General features: G+C 48.2%; 1 protein-coding gene across 9 annotated transcripts in view; it reads left to right on the plus strand.

Moving 5' to 3' along the window:
* Nucleotides 1-15,826, plus strand: part of ATXN7L1 (ataxin 7 like 1) — a 248,855-nt gene that overhangs the window by 80,509 nt on the left and 152,520 nt on the right. For 7 of the 9 annotated variants that reach the window (XM_077746937.1, XM_077746938.1, XM_077746943.1 and 4 more), the window contains exon 3: nucleotides 8,165-8,269. The exons of 1 other annotated variant lie outside the window; for it this stretch is intronic. In XM_077746937.1, coding sequence (XP_077603063.1) covers nucleotides 8,165-8,269 — 105 coding nt within the window. Of the gene's footprint in view, nucleotides 1-196; nucleotides 256-8,164; nucleotides 8,270-15,826 lie in introns of those variants that run through there. One more of the 9 variants, XM_077746942.1, reaches the window with a different exon arrangement.

Consider the following 15,826-nt stretch of genomic DNA (forward strand, 5'->3'; position numbering starts at 1 on the left):
CAAATTTATAAGCAGCATGAGGTTAATACCATGAGCCTGATCTGTGAGTAACCTATGTGAAGAACCCTTAATAAGTGAGCATTAAGTTGACAGACACTGGAAAGAACTCCAGTAACTTAATTCTCTACTCCCCACTACCCCCACACCACCAACCCCTACCTGTTTCTCTGCACCAGATCGTGGGCAAGTTCTAGCTCAGCGTGCTGATCTGATGATACAGAAAGCAATCAACATGTTTACCTGGCTCTGTTGTGCGTAAGTTCTTGGGTTAATGATCGGTACCCCAATGGTAATTTTATTTTATTTTTTTTAAATGGTTCTTGGACATTTTTACAGTAAGACCATTCTTTTTTGTTTTTTTAATGTTTAATTTATTTTTGGAACAGAGAGAGACAGAGCTTGAGCGGGGGAGGGGCAGAGAGAGAGGGAATCACAGAATCTGAAGCGGGCTCCAGGCTTTGAGCTGTCAGCACAGAGCCCGATGCGGAGCTTGAACCCACAGACCGCGGGATCATGACCTGAGCTGAAGTCGGCCACCCAACCGACTGAGCCACCCAGGCGTCCCCCAATGGTAATTTTATATTAATATAATGATTTCCTCCCAAGTTCACACAAGACTTTCTGCTTCCCACCGTAGTCAATGATGAATATCATTTTCTGCATTTTTGCAGTTAGGGAAATCGATGCAGGGAAGGGTCATGCCAGAACGGGTGCAGGTCAGTGGCGTGCTGGCAGATGTTCAAACAACAGCCGTCCAAGAGAAGAAGCCCTAGGTTACAGTAGACACAGACTCACACGGTGTGAATATTCCCACCGTGGCTGATTTAACCTACCAACATGCCTCTCTGAAGGCTGAAATAGGAGGATGCAGTCAACTCCTGTGAGCTGATACAGGGGTCTCTAGCATAAAATTGGCACTAATGATTCAGTTCAGGGCCTCGGATTCCCAGGTGACCACTGAGGATGAGCTCAGACCTTTGTAAATCCCCAGTTAACTCTTGGGCTCAGCTCAGCCCCTGACACACTGGATTGCTTTGAGAAATGTTTTTCAGACTTTGAGTTGTGACCTATTAAAGAGTCCTGAAATTTTGAAAACTCAATTTTTTAAATGAACTAGGATACACGGCACCTGGGTGGTGCAGTCGGTGCAGTTGGTCCGACTTCGGCTTAAGTCATGATCTCATGGCTTGTGAGTTTGAGCCCCACATCAGGTTCTTTGCTGACAGCTCAGAACCTGGAGCCTGCTTCGGATTCTGTGTCTCCCTCCCTTTCTCTGCCCCTTCCTTGCTCATGTTCTGTTTCTCTCTCAAAACTAAACATTTAGAGTAAAACCAAAAGAAATGAGTAGAACGGAACATATCAGAGTGTAATATACATGTTCCAATGAGAGATGATAGATGGATAGATGATTGGGAATATGGATAGATAAATGGCTGGCTGGCTGGGTGGATGGGATGGATGGATGGATGGATAGGTAGGTGGGTAGATAGACAGACAGACAGACAGATAGATAAGGTGTATGGTAGGTTGAGGTCAAAACTCAAAAGATCCTGACCTAGAAGTAAGTGTATCTCTGCTTCTCCCTTCTGCAAAATGGAGTTAATGAAGCATGCTCCCTCCTCACCTGTTTTTAGGCCAGGAGTATGACTAAGGCCATCTCTATGATAGCGTCATGGTAGTGGTAGCTCCGTGTCTGACCTACAGTTGATCTATTTGCAGGAGCAAAATGGGGGAAAATGGACAGGTTTACCTTTCTGTGTTTATGAGATGGTTGAACTGTGTTTGAAACTGCACAAAGTTTCATCATTTTTGTGAACATGTTTTCCTGGAATCCAGCCACAGCCAGAGAGAGAGCCTTCCCAAAAGCTTTTAGCCTTCATCGGTCCACATACATGTGCAAATTCTGTGGGTCAGAGGGACCTCCAGGCCTCCCGGGAGGCCTGCTCTGAGTGGTCGTGAGGGAGAGGCAAAGGATGTGTTGCCTGGAGCAAAGACTCTTCCAGAGAGAGAGAGAGCTCGAGTGAGCTAGGTAGTTCTGGAAGGTGGGAGAGATGACCTTGGTTATGGTTTTCTCCACACTCTCTCCCAAATCCCTGATGGAGGAAAACACAGGCTTTTACGAGCCATCGCAGCAACCCCATGAACTGTAAGTCCCATTTCATGGATGAGGAAACTGACACTGAGAAAGGTCGGGCACCTTCCGTGTGGTTGCCCAGCAAGGAGCACTGTATTCTAATCCCTCCTTCTGACCCCAGGCCTGTGTTCATGCCAGGAACCCCCTCCAAGCCTTGGGACAGCCTGTTGGTCATCCAGGCAACCCTTCCAAACTGGTTTCTTCATCTGTGTAATGGGATTTTGCTCTATTAATGAAAAAAGTCACCTTTTGCTGAGGAGGGAGCATTGCCTTTCAGAATCCCGGCATCTCATCCCGCCCTTTGAAATCATTGCCCTGAGATCTCAAGCAAACTATCTCTGTTTCCTTGCCTGGAAAATGGAGATGATGACAACTTTCTAGATTAATTATGAGGATTAACTAAAATAACGTTATCACATCAGAAGGTCTAGAAGGATCCATATTAATGTGTCAACAGTGGTGGGTGATCTTGTTGCAGGTGCTTTCACTTTTCCCTGTTTTCTCATTTTTATTCAGTGGTGCTCTCATAAAAGCTTAAAAACCTGCTCTCCAACCCTCCTACACTGTTGGTGGGAATGTAAACTGGTGCAGCCCCTCTGGAAAACAGTGTGGAGGTTCCTCAAAAAATTAACAATAGAACTCCCCTGTGACCCAGCAATAGCACTGCTAGGGATTTACCCAAGGGATACAGCAGTGCTGATGCATACAGGCACATGTACCCCAGTGTTCATAGCAGCACTTTCAACAATAGCCAAAACATGGAAAGAGCCTAAGTATCCATCAACTGATAAATGGATCAAGAAGATGTGGTTTATCGATACAATGGAATACTAAATGACAATGAGAAAGAATGAAATCTGGCCATTTGTAGCAATGTAGATGGAACTCGAGGGTGTTATGCTAAGTGAAATAAGTCAGGCAGAGAAGGACAGATACCATATGTTTTCACTTAGAAGTGGAACAGAGAAACTTAACAGAGGACCATGGGGGAGAGGAAGGGGAAAAAATAGTTGGGGAGAGGGAGGGAGGCAAACCATGAGAGACTCTTGAATGCTGAGAACAAACTGAGGGCTGATGGGGGTCGGGAGAGGGGGGTGATGGGCATGGAGGAGGGCACTTGTGGGGATGAGCACTGGGTGTTATATGGAAACCAACTTGACAATAAACTATAAAAAAAAAGCTCTCCAGAAGAGAAGACCAGACCTGATATGTAGTCTATGCCCCTTTCCATGGTGTAAATACTCGCATGATGGCTGATTTCAAGCTACCACTGTGACACCACTGAATGAGGTGGGGAGAGATATGCTGGTACAAGGTCCCCTCAGCACACACTGCCATTATTTTAACCTCGCACTGAATGTGTTATTGGGGCAGTGAGTGAGAGAGAGAGGGAATTGATTAATAGAATACCTCACATGTGCCGGGCACAATAGTTTTCAGTCCCCCCTGTCCTTCCTCCTTCATCCCTCAGCAAACCGCACATGGACCGCAGTCGCCTGGCCATGTGAGGGGGTGGTCTTCCGAGAGGCCAAGTGCCCTTATCTTGTTCCTCACCTGCCAGGCTGTCAGAACCTGGGCCTGTAGAGGAGAGTCTGAGGTCAGCCGACTGAGAAATAATCGGGCAGGCAAGCAGGGGAGACACGCTCACTTTCCACAGGAGACACGCTCTCAGCAGACACATGCAAGGTTGAAACTGCCCCGGAGGAAACCAAGAAAGGTCTCAGTGGAACAGAGGGCCTGGAGGGGAGTGTGCATGAGTGCACGCGCACGTGCGCGCACGCACACACACACACACACTGCCAGCCTGTCTCTGGCTAGCCTAACTTGTGGCCTGAGAGGAGAGTGTGTACCTTGGGGATGGGGGGCTCTGCAGATCTCTGAAGGATTACAGAAGATGCAGGGGTCCTGCCAGGCCTCAGCCAGGTCAGCAGGGACAAAGACACGCTCCCTACACATGCAATCTCAGCACAGCTTCCCACACAGAGTAGACGCTCCAGAAATGTTTGTTATGCTTGTTATTGTTTTTAAGAATCGTGGTTTTTTTAGTTTATTTAATTATTTTGAGAGAAAGAGCATGGTTGGAGAAGGAGCAGAGAGAGAAGGGGAGAATCCAAAGCAGGCCCTGTGCTTTCAGGGCAGAGTCCGCTGGAGGGCCCAAATTCATGAACCCTGAGATCATGACCTGAGCTGAAATCAAGAGTCAGGTGCTTAACCAACTGAGCCACCCAGGCGCCTCTGTTTTTGTTTTTTTTTTTTTAATTAATAAATGTCTTCTGTTCCTTTATAGCCTGATCCATTGCACACAGGCTATAAGGCACCTCAGTAAATACTTGTTGAATAAATAAGTAAGTCTCAGCCCTCTCCAGCTCCTGGTTTCATATGTACCTGACATAAAATGAAGCTAAATCTAAATGAGATGCAAAGGGCTCATAAAGGTTGCCAGTGATGGGGTTTTTTAAATTTCTTTTAGCTTTTTTGCATTTTTCAAATGTATCTTCAAAGATCATGAATCGATGGATCCCTTTGGTTATTTAAAAAAAAAAACCGACCTATATTATAAAAGTAACCTATAATAAAGAGTAGGACTGAGTGAAAACCCAACAGCTGTCCTCTCCACCCTGCGGTGCCTGAACCAGGGGCCCCGGACACGGGTGGGCCCAGCACGGGCCTCCTCATGCTTCAGGACGCCTTTCACAGCTGGGTTCTCTCTCTGCCTCTCTTTCCACAGGCCTCTCGCCCACCAAGCACTGACTAATAACGTTCCCCTCTGGTAGCAAGTCTTAGTCAGAAGTGGAAATAGAGGCGAGCCCTGAAAAGGGGAAATAGCGGGCCACGCCCAGGGCCACCAGCAAGTAAGAAGTCGGAGGCCTGCGTCCCCAGCCCCACCCTGTCACTGCGGTTCAAGCAACTGTGCCCTCAGGCACCTGCGGCAACAGCCTGTGTCACCCCTGCAGCCACACGCCTCCTCCAGGGCATTGTGGGGCTCTGCTCCTTGCCGAGTGACAAATGTGTTGATTCCACTGCTCCCTGAGCTGCAGAGCTGCTCTGAGAACACAGAGCTGAGGGTGTTTCTGTGAAAGCATTTGCTGGGTTATAAATGAGCCATCCCCACATCAGGAGGAACCCGGCTTTTCCCGGTGACCCAGCTCTGCAGCTGGGAGCACCGTGGTGCATTTCCCCGTTCTGTGCTAAACACACAAGTTGAATCTAGAAAATGAGGGCTTAGGGGTAGGGAGAGGAAGTTCAGGAGGTTTGTGACAGAAAGCATACTTGTGCGTACATGTCTCTTCATTCCTCCATCAGCTGTGTCAGTGGTCCTGAGGCCCCCTGCTCTCTGTGATTCTAGAATGATCTGAGAGCTGGTTCTGAGGCTCCCTGCTCTCTGATTCTAGAGTGATTCTAGAGTCAGTTCTGAGTCCCCTGCTCTCTGTGATTCTAGAATGATCCTAGAGCTTGGTTCTAAGCCTCCGGCTCTGTGATTCTAAAGCGATCTTAGAGCTGGTTCTTGCTCTCTGTGATTCTAGAACTATCCTAGAGCTGGTTCTGAGCCCCCTGCTCTCTGTGCTTCTGGAGCAATCCTAGAGCTGGTTCTGAAGCCCCTGCTCTCTGTGATTCTAGAGCAGCCCTAGAGCTGGTTCCAAGCCTCCTTCTCTCTGTGATTCTAGAATGATCCTAAAGCTGGTGGGCTAAGAAGAAGCAAGCCCAGATGCCCACAGGGCTCTGTTTGCACTCTGTGGTACATGAGGAGATATAACCATGTTTCTGCAGAACCTAATTAACTTTCTTTTATGTTTTTCTTTTTGGACAACTTTTATTCACATACTGCACAATTCACCCATTTAGAGTATCTGAGCCAGTGGTTTGTACACAAGATTGTAGAGCCATCATTACTGTTAATCTTAGAACATTTTTTTGTCACCCCAAAAGGAAACCCTGCATCCCTTAGTAGCATCCCAACCCCCTCCAGATTCCCCCAGCCCAAGGCAGGCATAAATTTAATTTTTGTCTCAATAAATTTTCCTGATCTGGACAAATGGAACAATATAATATGTGGCTGTGTCTGGCTTCTTTCACTCCATAGAACATCTTATTGTAGTAGGCGTCCGTATTCCATTCCTTTTCATGGCTGAATAGTATTCCATTACCTGGTTGTAACAAATTTTGTTTATCCATTCACCAGTTGATGGTTATCTGGGTTGTTTCCACTGTGGGGCTATTACAAATAATGCTACTATGAACATGTGTGTACAAGTTTTGTGTGGACATACACATTCATGTCTCTTAGGCTATATAACTGATTTTTTAACACTGAATAGCTGATCATGTCTCTTTGCTTAAAAACTCTTCAGCAGCTGGGGTACCTGGGTAGCTCAGTCAGTGAAGCATCCAGCTCTTGATTTCAGGTCATGATCCCAGGGTTGTGGGATCAAGCCCCGTGTCAAGCTTCATACTGAGCATGAAGCCTGAGGCCTGCTTGGAATTCTCTCTCTCTTCCTGTCCCCCTTCCCTGCTCTAGCTCTCTCTCTCTCTCTCTCTCTCTCTTAAAAAAAAAGAAAAGAAAACCTTCATGGGGGCACCTGGGTGGCTCAGTCATTTAAGCCTCCGACTTCAGCTCAGGTCACGATCTCTCAGTCCATGAGTTGAAGCCCCACACTGGGCTCAGTGCAGACAGCTCAAAGCCTGGAGCCTGCTTCAGATTCTATGTCCCCCTCTCTCCCTCCCCCTCCCCCACTCATACTCTGTGTGTGTCTCTCTCTCTCTCTCTTTCTCTCTCAAAAATAAATAAACATGAAAAAATCATTTAAAAGCTGTTCGGTAGCTTCCCTTGTTTTAAAAATTTTTAATGTTTATTTTTTGAGAGACAGAGAAAAACAGAGGGCGAGTAGGGGAGGGGCAGAAAGAGGGAGACACAGACTCTGAAGGAAGCTCTAGGCCCTCAGCACAGAGCCCAATGTGGGGCTCAAACCCACAAACCATGAGATCATGATGACCTGAGCTGAAGTCTGACACTTAACGGACTGAGCCACCCAGGTGCCCCAGCTTCCCTTGTTTTTAAAATCAGGTTCAAAATCGTTACTTGGTCCACAAGGTTTACAGCTTCTGGGCTCTCCCCCTGGTCCTCCTGTTTCAGCCAAGAGGTTCCTTGGACACCCAGCGCTTCCTGCTTGACAGCCTGGGACTTTCTTCCCCCCACCCCCCCCAACCCACCCTGCTGCCTCCTCTGGCCCTTTGTTTAAGCCCCATCCTGAGGTCGCAGCCAAAATACCCCTTCCTCAGGGAAGCCTCTGCAATGACTCTGACCAGTTTGGGCCCACACGCTCTCATGGAACTCCTCCATACATCTTCGTCCCTCAGTAATGACCAAATGATGGCTTGTGTGATTACCTGCTTAACGTTTCTCCCTTCTGCCACATAAGCTCCAGGAAAGCGGGGCACCCATCAGCCACCCTGGCCCGTGGCATAGTGCCTGGCACACTTAGGCCCTTAACAGATATCGGTCAGATGTGTAACAGATAATGATGGCAGCAAACAAGCCACTTGTTTTGAGGCTTCCTTTTGCCTTGGGGTCAAAGATGATGAGGAAACACAGGCAAGTGCTCTCTCAGACCCCCTTCTCACCCCCCAACTCACCCAAGTGACCTCTGCTTCAGCAGGAGTGGATCTGGGGGAGCCCCCCATCCTAAAATAACTAGCAGCCCATTGGGTGCCGGCTCACTCTTGGACCCTCTTTCGGGACTAGGGAACTCCCCGCAGCATGGGATGCGGGGCACCTCTAACAGCCGGGGTTATCGCGGCCCAGGTTTTCGCAGTCCGTCCCCTGGTCTAAGATGAGCAGCGTCACTGAGGCTGTAGCTCCCGCGGGTGGAGGGAGCTGCGTCAGGACAAACGCTGTTCCCTTCCCCAAAGACTCTCGCCTTTCTGCGCGTCTCGTGTCAAAAGCTGCCCTGGAGGAAATTGCAAGAGGAAACTGTACACCTTCTGAGACTTAATTGCTTTTTCAAAAAAACCCTGTTTTCATTTCCCCCACAGATATGCACTTATTTGGCCATTATCCGGCACATGACGACTTCTATCTCGTAGTGTGCGGTGCCTGCAATCAGGCCGTCAAGCCGCAGGTGTTCCAGGCGCACTGCGGTAAGTGGACCCCGCGCCCCGCGACAGCTCCCGCGCGGGGCTGGCCCTGTGCCTGCCCTAGGCCAGGGTGCTGGGTTAACTCTTCCTGCAGCTCTGCCTCTGCTCCCAGAGGAGCTCTTAGGAGCCGCCGGCCTTCTTCGGAAAGGCTCTGTCCCGGGAGACCAAGTGAGAGAAACCCTGCAGCCCATTTAGGGAAACGGAAGACACAGGGGAGCCATCCGCCCAGCCTCTCGGTGGCCTCCGACAGTGACCAAAGGAAGGGAGGAGCGGGGGCTTGAGGAATCGCTCCTGCAGCGACACCGAGCCCCCTGGCAGACAGGGCCAGATCCGGTCTCCTGGGGTTCACGCAAAAAGGGGCTGGAGCCAAGGGCCGCCCAGTGTGGGGGCTGTTGGAGTCCTGCCCCAAGGAAATGCCTGATACTTGAAGCCTCAGGTTTAGTTTCTTTCTCCAAGAATGCTCTGTTTGTGTCTGGGAACCTGCTTTGCCTCTGTAGCTTTACACCCTTGGTCTGGCAAATTCCCTTCAGTAGGTCAACAGCGAACCCTAGACCCCCTTCCCTGCAGGTGCCTGGAGGTACAACAGATAAAGGCTGCATGCCTGCCCCAGCAGCTGCTGACCTTAGACAGGCAGTTACTTAAACCCTCTGGATGCAAGTTTCCTTATCTTTTACATGGGGTGTTGGACCAGATGATCTTCAAAGCTGTGATATGCTGTGAATTCCAGAATGGTTATTTCCCAATCTTCTTATTTAAGCCAGACTCCCTTTTGATGAATGTAATGTCGCAGCGCCCCCTTTTACTGTTACATCTCAAAGCACGTTACATGTTGTGGCTAAAAAAAAAAAAAAAAATCAAAGCGGTAATAGTATTGAGTATGCTTTCATAAATGACACATCTCCCCCTTTCTCATGCTCAGAATTTCTGACTTTCCCCCACCCCTTCAGTTATCACTATTCTGTAATAAATAGGTTTAAAATGTAAATGTATTTGAGCCTTTAGAATAGCTTTTATTTATTCCAGTATCATTTGTGAATATGTATACATGTATATGACATATACATATCTAAATATATATACTCTATCAGTGTGTGTGTGTATATAGTGGGCATATTTTGTGTTGTTAATACACAAAGAGAATCCAGGATATAGGGGCACTTTGCAAGACTTTCTTACCTACACAAGGTGGAGAGAGGCCCCTACATAAAGTGAAGGCCCCTACAAAGAGCTCTGTTCTTAGGGGCCAAGTCCCGGTGTCCTGACAGCCAGCTCTGTGAGCTTGAGCTACCTGTTGAATGTCTTGGGGCTTGGGTTTCCCTTATCATCCACGAGGAGTGATTTCCACAGGTGCTTCTAACTCTAACATTTTCCTTTCTGGCTGAGTGAGCATGAAAGGAGTAAGTTGTGTGCTCGGCACGCGCTGACCTTCTTGCTCAGTGCTCTGTAGCAAATGACCCTCCCTTCCTCCGAGAAGGGAGAGAAAAGGTCAGACCTTTCCGACAGGAAACTGTCAGAGACCGAGAGGCGGTGCCACCAGCTAAGGTGACAGGTGGGAGAATTGAAAGCAGAGGAGCAGCAGGAAGATCCCACACAGCTAGTTGCTCAGGGAATCACCATGGAATCTGTGTGGACAGTTGCTCATGTTGGTCTCGTGATGGTGCATAGGCTGGATCACCCTGAATGGGATGGGTGGTCATTCATCCACAGGGATGTGCCGCTGTTCTGGGCAGTGGGATATGCCTGCGAACAAGGCAGACGAAAATCCCATAAGCCATCAAAAACCTTCACTGGGAACTTAATTCATTGGCAGAGTTTTTGATGGAAGGAACCAGGAAGGGACCTGGAACCCCACTATGCCCTGTAGAATTCTGGCCAAGGCAAGGAGGGCCTCACCTAGCCAGTGAAGGGGGCCTCAAGGGCTTGGCTCAGCTGATCCACGTGCCTCCCTCTGTCCTAGGCCTTTGGGTTAAGGAGCCACGTCGAGCTTAGGGGAATGGCCAACGGTTTCATGGCCATTTCCTCTGAGCAGTGGCAGTAAATTAGTCTGGGGGGGTTGGTGTGCCTGGCCCCGTCACTCGAAGCCCAGACTCCATTGGGCTTCTTGCTAAAGCAGCTGACAAGTAGTGACAGGAACAGAACCACAACTCAGTAGATTGAGGCATCAACACCTCCCTTGTCTTTCAGGTGTGTGTCCTGTTGATCCACAGCCCATATTTATCAAGACCAAGAGAATGCAAGGCAGGGCTCAGAACCACAGCAATTCTTCAGGGGGTAGTGAAGATTTCTTAGTTTCCCTGAGAATTCTTTCTGTGGTTTCATGATATTTCTTTTCATGCTGTTTTGTCTCCCTACGACTTGCCTTGGTCTCTTCAACAAGTTAATAAGAATGACACTGTGCTAAATGCCGGGTACTGGGCTGTGCGCTTTCCCTATCTTTGAGTTTATAATCCTCTCAGCGGCCCTACGAAGGAGGGACTGGTACAATCCCCATTTTGAACGTGAGGCTGCTCATGAGCGCCCTGCCTGAGGTCTCAAAGTGAGGCAGGTGTAGAGCCTGATTTGAGATGCAGGCAGTATCACTCCAGAGTGAGGGGAGTACAGAGTCCGCTAGCCATCGTCCCTTGCCGCCTCTCTGCATGCCCTCCCTGCCCTGCCCCGACTCCAAGACCTGCCCCATTCACTCCCCACGGGATGCATGAGGGGACAGGCCTTCCAACTCTATTTAGTTCTAGCAGCAGAACTTTTCTTCGAAAGGAATCTCATGAAGGAACCCCCCCCCCCATCTATAAATATATATGCAAAGCAGAGCCGCTGGGGTTGAACTTTGTATAGAGGCTCGAGCCCCACCTACCCAGCCTCTCCTAACTCCCAACCTTCCAGGGCTCCATAGAACAGCATTTGAAGTTTGTTGTAATGGAGAGGACAGGGAGCTGGAGGCAGACAAAGCAATTCACATTAACTATGTGACCTTGGGCAGGTCGCCTCTGTCTTTCCACCTTGTCTGCCTCGCGGAGTCATTGGTGCAGAATAACTGGTTTGCAAATACACCCAGAGCCCAGGTTCATTGCCTCCCTCTTCCCGCATGGCCTCATTTCTCCATTGGACATGATGGGACATGATTCATCCCTCTTCATAACCACAGACTTCTGCTGTGCTCTGCCACTTCCCACCTTCTGCCGCGCACTTCAGTTAGCTGTGGACTCTCTTGGCACATCTGCCAGATTCTCGGATCCTTCCAGGACCGGAGATGTGCATTTTTAGCCCTGTGTTCCCAGTCAGCCCCCAGAAATGAGCCCATCATCATGGGCCCTGACCCCAGGAAGCAGAGCAACGGTGCAGGGAGAGACATACCTAGGGGCCAGTACACCTGGGGCCAAATCCCAGCTTAGCCCTGCCTGGCCCTGAGACCCTGGACTTGTCATGTTTTAAATGACATGGGACTGGACCATATGCTCTCTTAGAAATTTATTCTCAGTACATGTGATTCGGCTCCTGGATTGTACGGGTCCTGGCACATACAGGGAGATGGGTGAATGGCAATATGCGAGATCTCAGTGTCCTGGGTGTTTAAGTGAAATTGAAAAAATACACACATGTATTTAGGCATTTGGCTCTGGGAACTTTGAAGGTTGATGATAACATGAAACACTGAAAGCCTTAGTGGAAAAATCATGAATTTTGGAGTCAAACAGACCCAGGTTAGAATCTTGACTAACAGTTACTCTCTGTGTAACCTTGGGCTAATTGCATGACCTTTCTGAGCCTCATTTTCCTCTAAAATGAAGCTGACAGTTCCTGCCTCTCAGAGTTACTGTGAGGAACAGAGATATAGTAGAGTTCCCTGGCACATGGGAAGGGAATAAAGAAAGGGGCGCTATTATTGTCAATAAAGTGTGGCTATTTCTTATTAAGTTGAATGTTTCTTATGAAAAATGGGAAAACCGATTCGGTCAAATACATCCTGTCTTCGTTTCTTGCCCCCTCTCTGGAGACATGCACACCGAGGTCAGCCTACAGTCGCTGCCCTGTGATTCATCTTCAGCCTCACTTGCTCTCAGAGGCAACAATTGTCAGCCTGAGGATGATTACATTGCCAGGAGTCCTGAGGGTCAGGCTTTATAAATACGGTTTACATTCACATGAGGCCCCAGCGTCAGCTCCTTTGGAAATACTGTGAAGCTCCCGGTACCTGTCTGGGGTCCCTGCCAGGGTCCATCCTGCTCTGGCTGCCTGGCCGTACAGAATCCTCACTTCCAGGGCTCTCTGCATTCCTGTATCTCCTCACTTTGGGCCCCACACTGATGTCCCAGACACAAAAAGCAGATGTGCCCAGAGGCAAGACCCTGTGCTTGGCATGGAGGTGGAGTCTCCCTGGGGGCCACCCTCTGGGCCACCCCACCTCTGTGGCCCCCTGAGGTCTACTTCCTGAGTCCATGCAAGCGTCCTTTAGATGCTTTTTAAACCCCTGCTCATTTTGAGGCATAGCTTTGTTTCTAAATCCCTTTAGGTGAGTAAATGAGGTTATTTAGGAATAGTCACAGAAAGGGAGAAACAGAAACAAAGCTTGCCTTGGAGACCCTGATCCCACTCAGCAGGCATCCCTGGCCCTCGTAGCTGTCCAGCCCAATGCGTAGCTCAATACACTGCCATGACGTGATTGCCTCGTGCTTGGGAATATCCTCTCTGGAGTAAGTCTGCTTGGAATCAAGTCCCAGCTCTACCATTTATTAGCTGTGTGACCTTGAGCAGGGCCCTTAGCCTCTCTGTGCTTCGGTTTCCTTATTCTTAAAATGGGTAGAGTGGTTTACCTCATGAGGTTGTTGTAATGATTAAAAGAATTTGCATTTGGAAATTACTTAGTACAGTTGCGAAACAAAGTTTGCTTTCAGAAGAAAAAAGTTGGGGGACGCCTGGGTGGTTCAGATAGTTAAGTGTCTGATTTCAGCTCAGGTCATGATCTCGCTGTTCTTGAGTTTGAGCCCCATGTTGGGCTCTCTGCTGTCAACAGAGTCTGCTTCAGATACTCTGTCCCCGCTTTCTCTGCCCCTCCCCCACTTATACTCTTTCAAAAATAAATGAACATTGGGGCTCCTGGGTGGTTTAGTCGGTTAAGCCTCCGACTTCAGCTCAGTTCTTGATCTCACAGCTGTGCTGACAGCTCAGAGCCTGGAGCCTGCTTCAGATTCTGTGTCTCCCTCTCTCTCTGCCCCTTCCCCTCTCGTGCTCTGTCTCTCTCTGTCTCAAAAAGAAATAAAACATTAAAATAAATAAATATTTAAATATTTAAAAAATAATTAAAAGGGGGCACCTGGGTGGCTCAGCTGGTTAAGCATCTGGCTCCTGATTTCAACTCAGACATGATCTTACGGTACATGGTATGAAGCCCTACTCTGTCAGCACAGAGCCCATTTGGGATTCTCTCTCTTCCTCTCCCTCCCTCTGTCTCTCTCTCTGGCCCTCCCCTGCTCACACATGCACTCATGCTCATGCTGTCTGTCTGTCTGTCTCTCTCTCTCTCAAAATAAATAAGTGAGCATTTTTTTTTTTACAAATAGTTTATTGTCAAATTAGTTTCCACGTAACACTCAGTGCTCATCCCCACAAGTGTCCTCCTCCATGCCCATCCCCACTCCCCCCCACATCCATCAGTCCTCAGTTTTTGTCAGCATTCAAGAGTCTCTCATGGTTTGCCTCTCTCCCTTTCCCCCACCATTTCCGCCCTTCTTCTCCCCCTTGTTCCTCCGTCAAGTTCCTCCTAATCCTCCTATACGTGCAAACATATGATATTTGTCCTTCTCTGCCTGACTTATTTCGCTCAGCATAACACCCTCAAGGTCCATCCATGTTGCTACACATGGCCAGATTTCATTCTTTCTCATTGCCATGTAGTATTCCATGGTATAGATAAACCACATCTTCTTGATCCATTCATCTGTTGATGGACACTTAGGCTCTTTCCATGTTTTAGCTATTGTGGAGAGTGCTGCTATGAACATTGGGGTCCATGTGCTCCTATGCATCAGCATTTCTGTATCCCTTGGGTAAATTCCTAGCAGTGCTATTGCTGGGTCCTAGGGGAGTTCTATTGTTAGTTTCCTGAGGAACCTCCACACTGTTTTCCAGAGGGGCTGTACCAGTTTACATTCCCACCAACAGTGTAGGAGGGTGCCCGTTTCTCCACATCCTCGCCAGCATCTAGAGTTCTCTGATTTGCTCATTTTAGCCACTCTGACTGGTGTGAGGTGGTATCTAAGTGAGCATTTTTTAACAAGGAAAAGGAAAAGAGTTATGCTATCATTAACCAAGTGATAAGCTACTTGTGATGAAAGCAGAGTCAGAAGGCGACACGTGTGACTTTCTCTTATGTCCGTGCTGCTGTGGGTCCCACCCACATCCCAGAGAGAGTGCTGCTGCCATTTTTCCAGAAAGACCCTTCTGTGGGGGGAGAGGGGGTATGTGCATAGAGGTGTGTGTGTGTGTGTGTGTGTGTGTGTGTGTGTGTGTGTGTGTAGGGCGTCTCATCAGTGTGGACAGGCATCTATATAAGCTTGAAACGAGGTGCAAGGTGCCTCCAATGGAAGAAATATTTTTATCACCTTTAGTAGTTGCATACCCTTCATAATTAGAGATATTATAATCAAGAAAAGAATAATAGATTTAAGTTGTAGTTTTGCAATTGGGTTGAACATTTATGAAGTTGTAGCATTTGTCCAAATGAAAGGAGGATGATTTGTTTTCTCTCCTTATCTCCTAATATAGTTGCATCATGAACTACTGTACAGCTGGGTTTCTCTCCAGCAACACTGTTCCCATCGGGGGCTGGATAATCCTCTGCTTTGGGGGCACCCTGTGCTGTGTCTCAATCTGCTAGATGCCAGTAGCTGCCCCTGCCCTCAGTCATGGCAACCAAAATTGTCTCCAGCCATTGCCAGTGTCCTCTGAGGGGCAGAATCACCCCCAGTTGAAAACTGCTGCCGTAAAAGATAACACCCCCACGTGTCATATCATATTCTGTGCTTTTCTATATTTAAATTTTCCTCCACATTAAAATGAGTGTGTGCGCACACACATCCAAAGCCCAGAAATAACTACCATGGAAGCACACACACACGGCAGCATGTAGAAAGTTTACTATTTCAGCTTCCACAGAGCTGGTCACCAGGATAATTTCCCATCACATTGGGATGCAAAGCAGAAAACAAGCTATCTTATAGACCCATAAGTTGCAGTTTTTCCCACCTCAAAATCAGAAAAGGAGAAAAAAGGCAAAAGAAAGAGCATGTCCGTAGTATACACAGATCCTTCAAATTCTCTTGGCCACGTTTGGTGCTTGCCCTCCAAGCAGAGAGCTATGCAGCCCCACACCCCATCCATCACACAGAGATAATCCCCGGATGGCACTGGCACTTAGAAAAAAGTGTATTAGAACCAAAGAACCTAGATGTCATTCAATAGACAAGAGAGGATTAATTTTTCCCCTCTTTCTCAGAGAGGGCTTTTTATTCCCTTTCCTGATTATATTTTTGAATGCCCTTCAAGTCGCTGTTTTGCATGTTGATG

The sequence above is a fragment of the Crocuta crocuta genome, unplaced genomic scaffold (genome assembly GCF_008692635.1).
Source record: "Crocuta crocuta isolate KB4526 unplaced genomic scaffold, BGI_CrCroc_1.0 scaffold396, whole genome shotgun sequence".
NCBI lineage: Eukaryota > Metazoa > Chordata > Mammalia > Carnivora > Hyaenidae > Crocuta > Crocuta crocuta.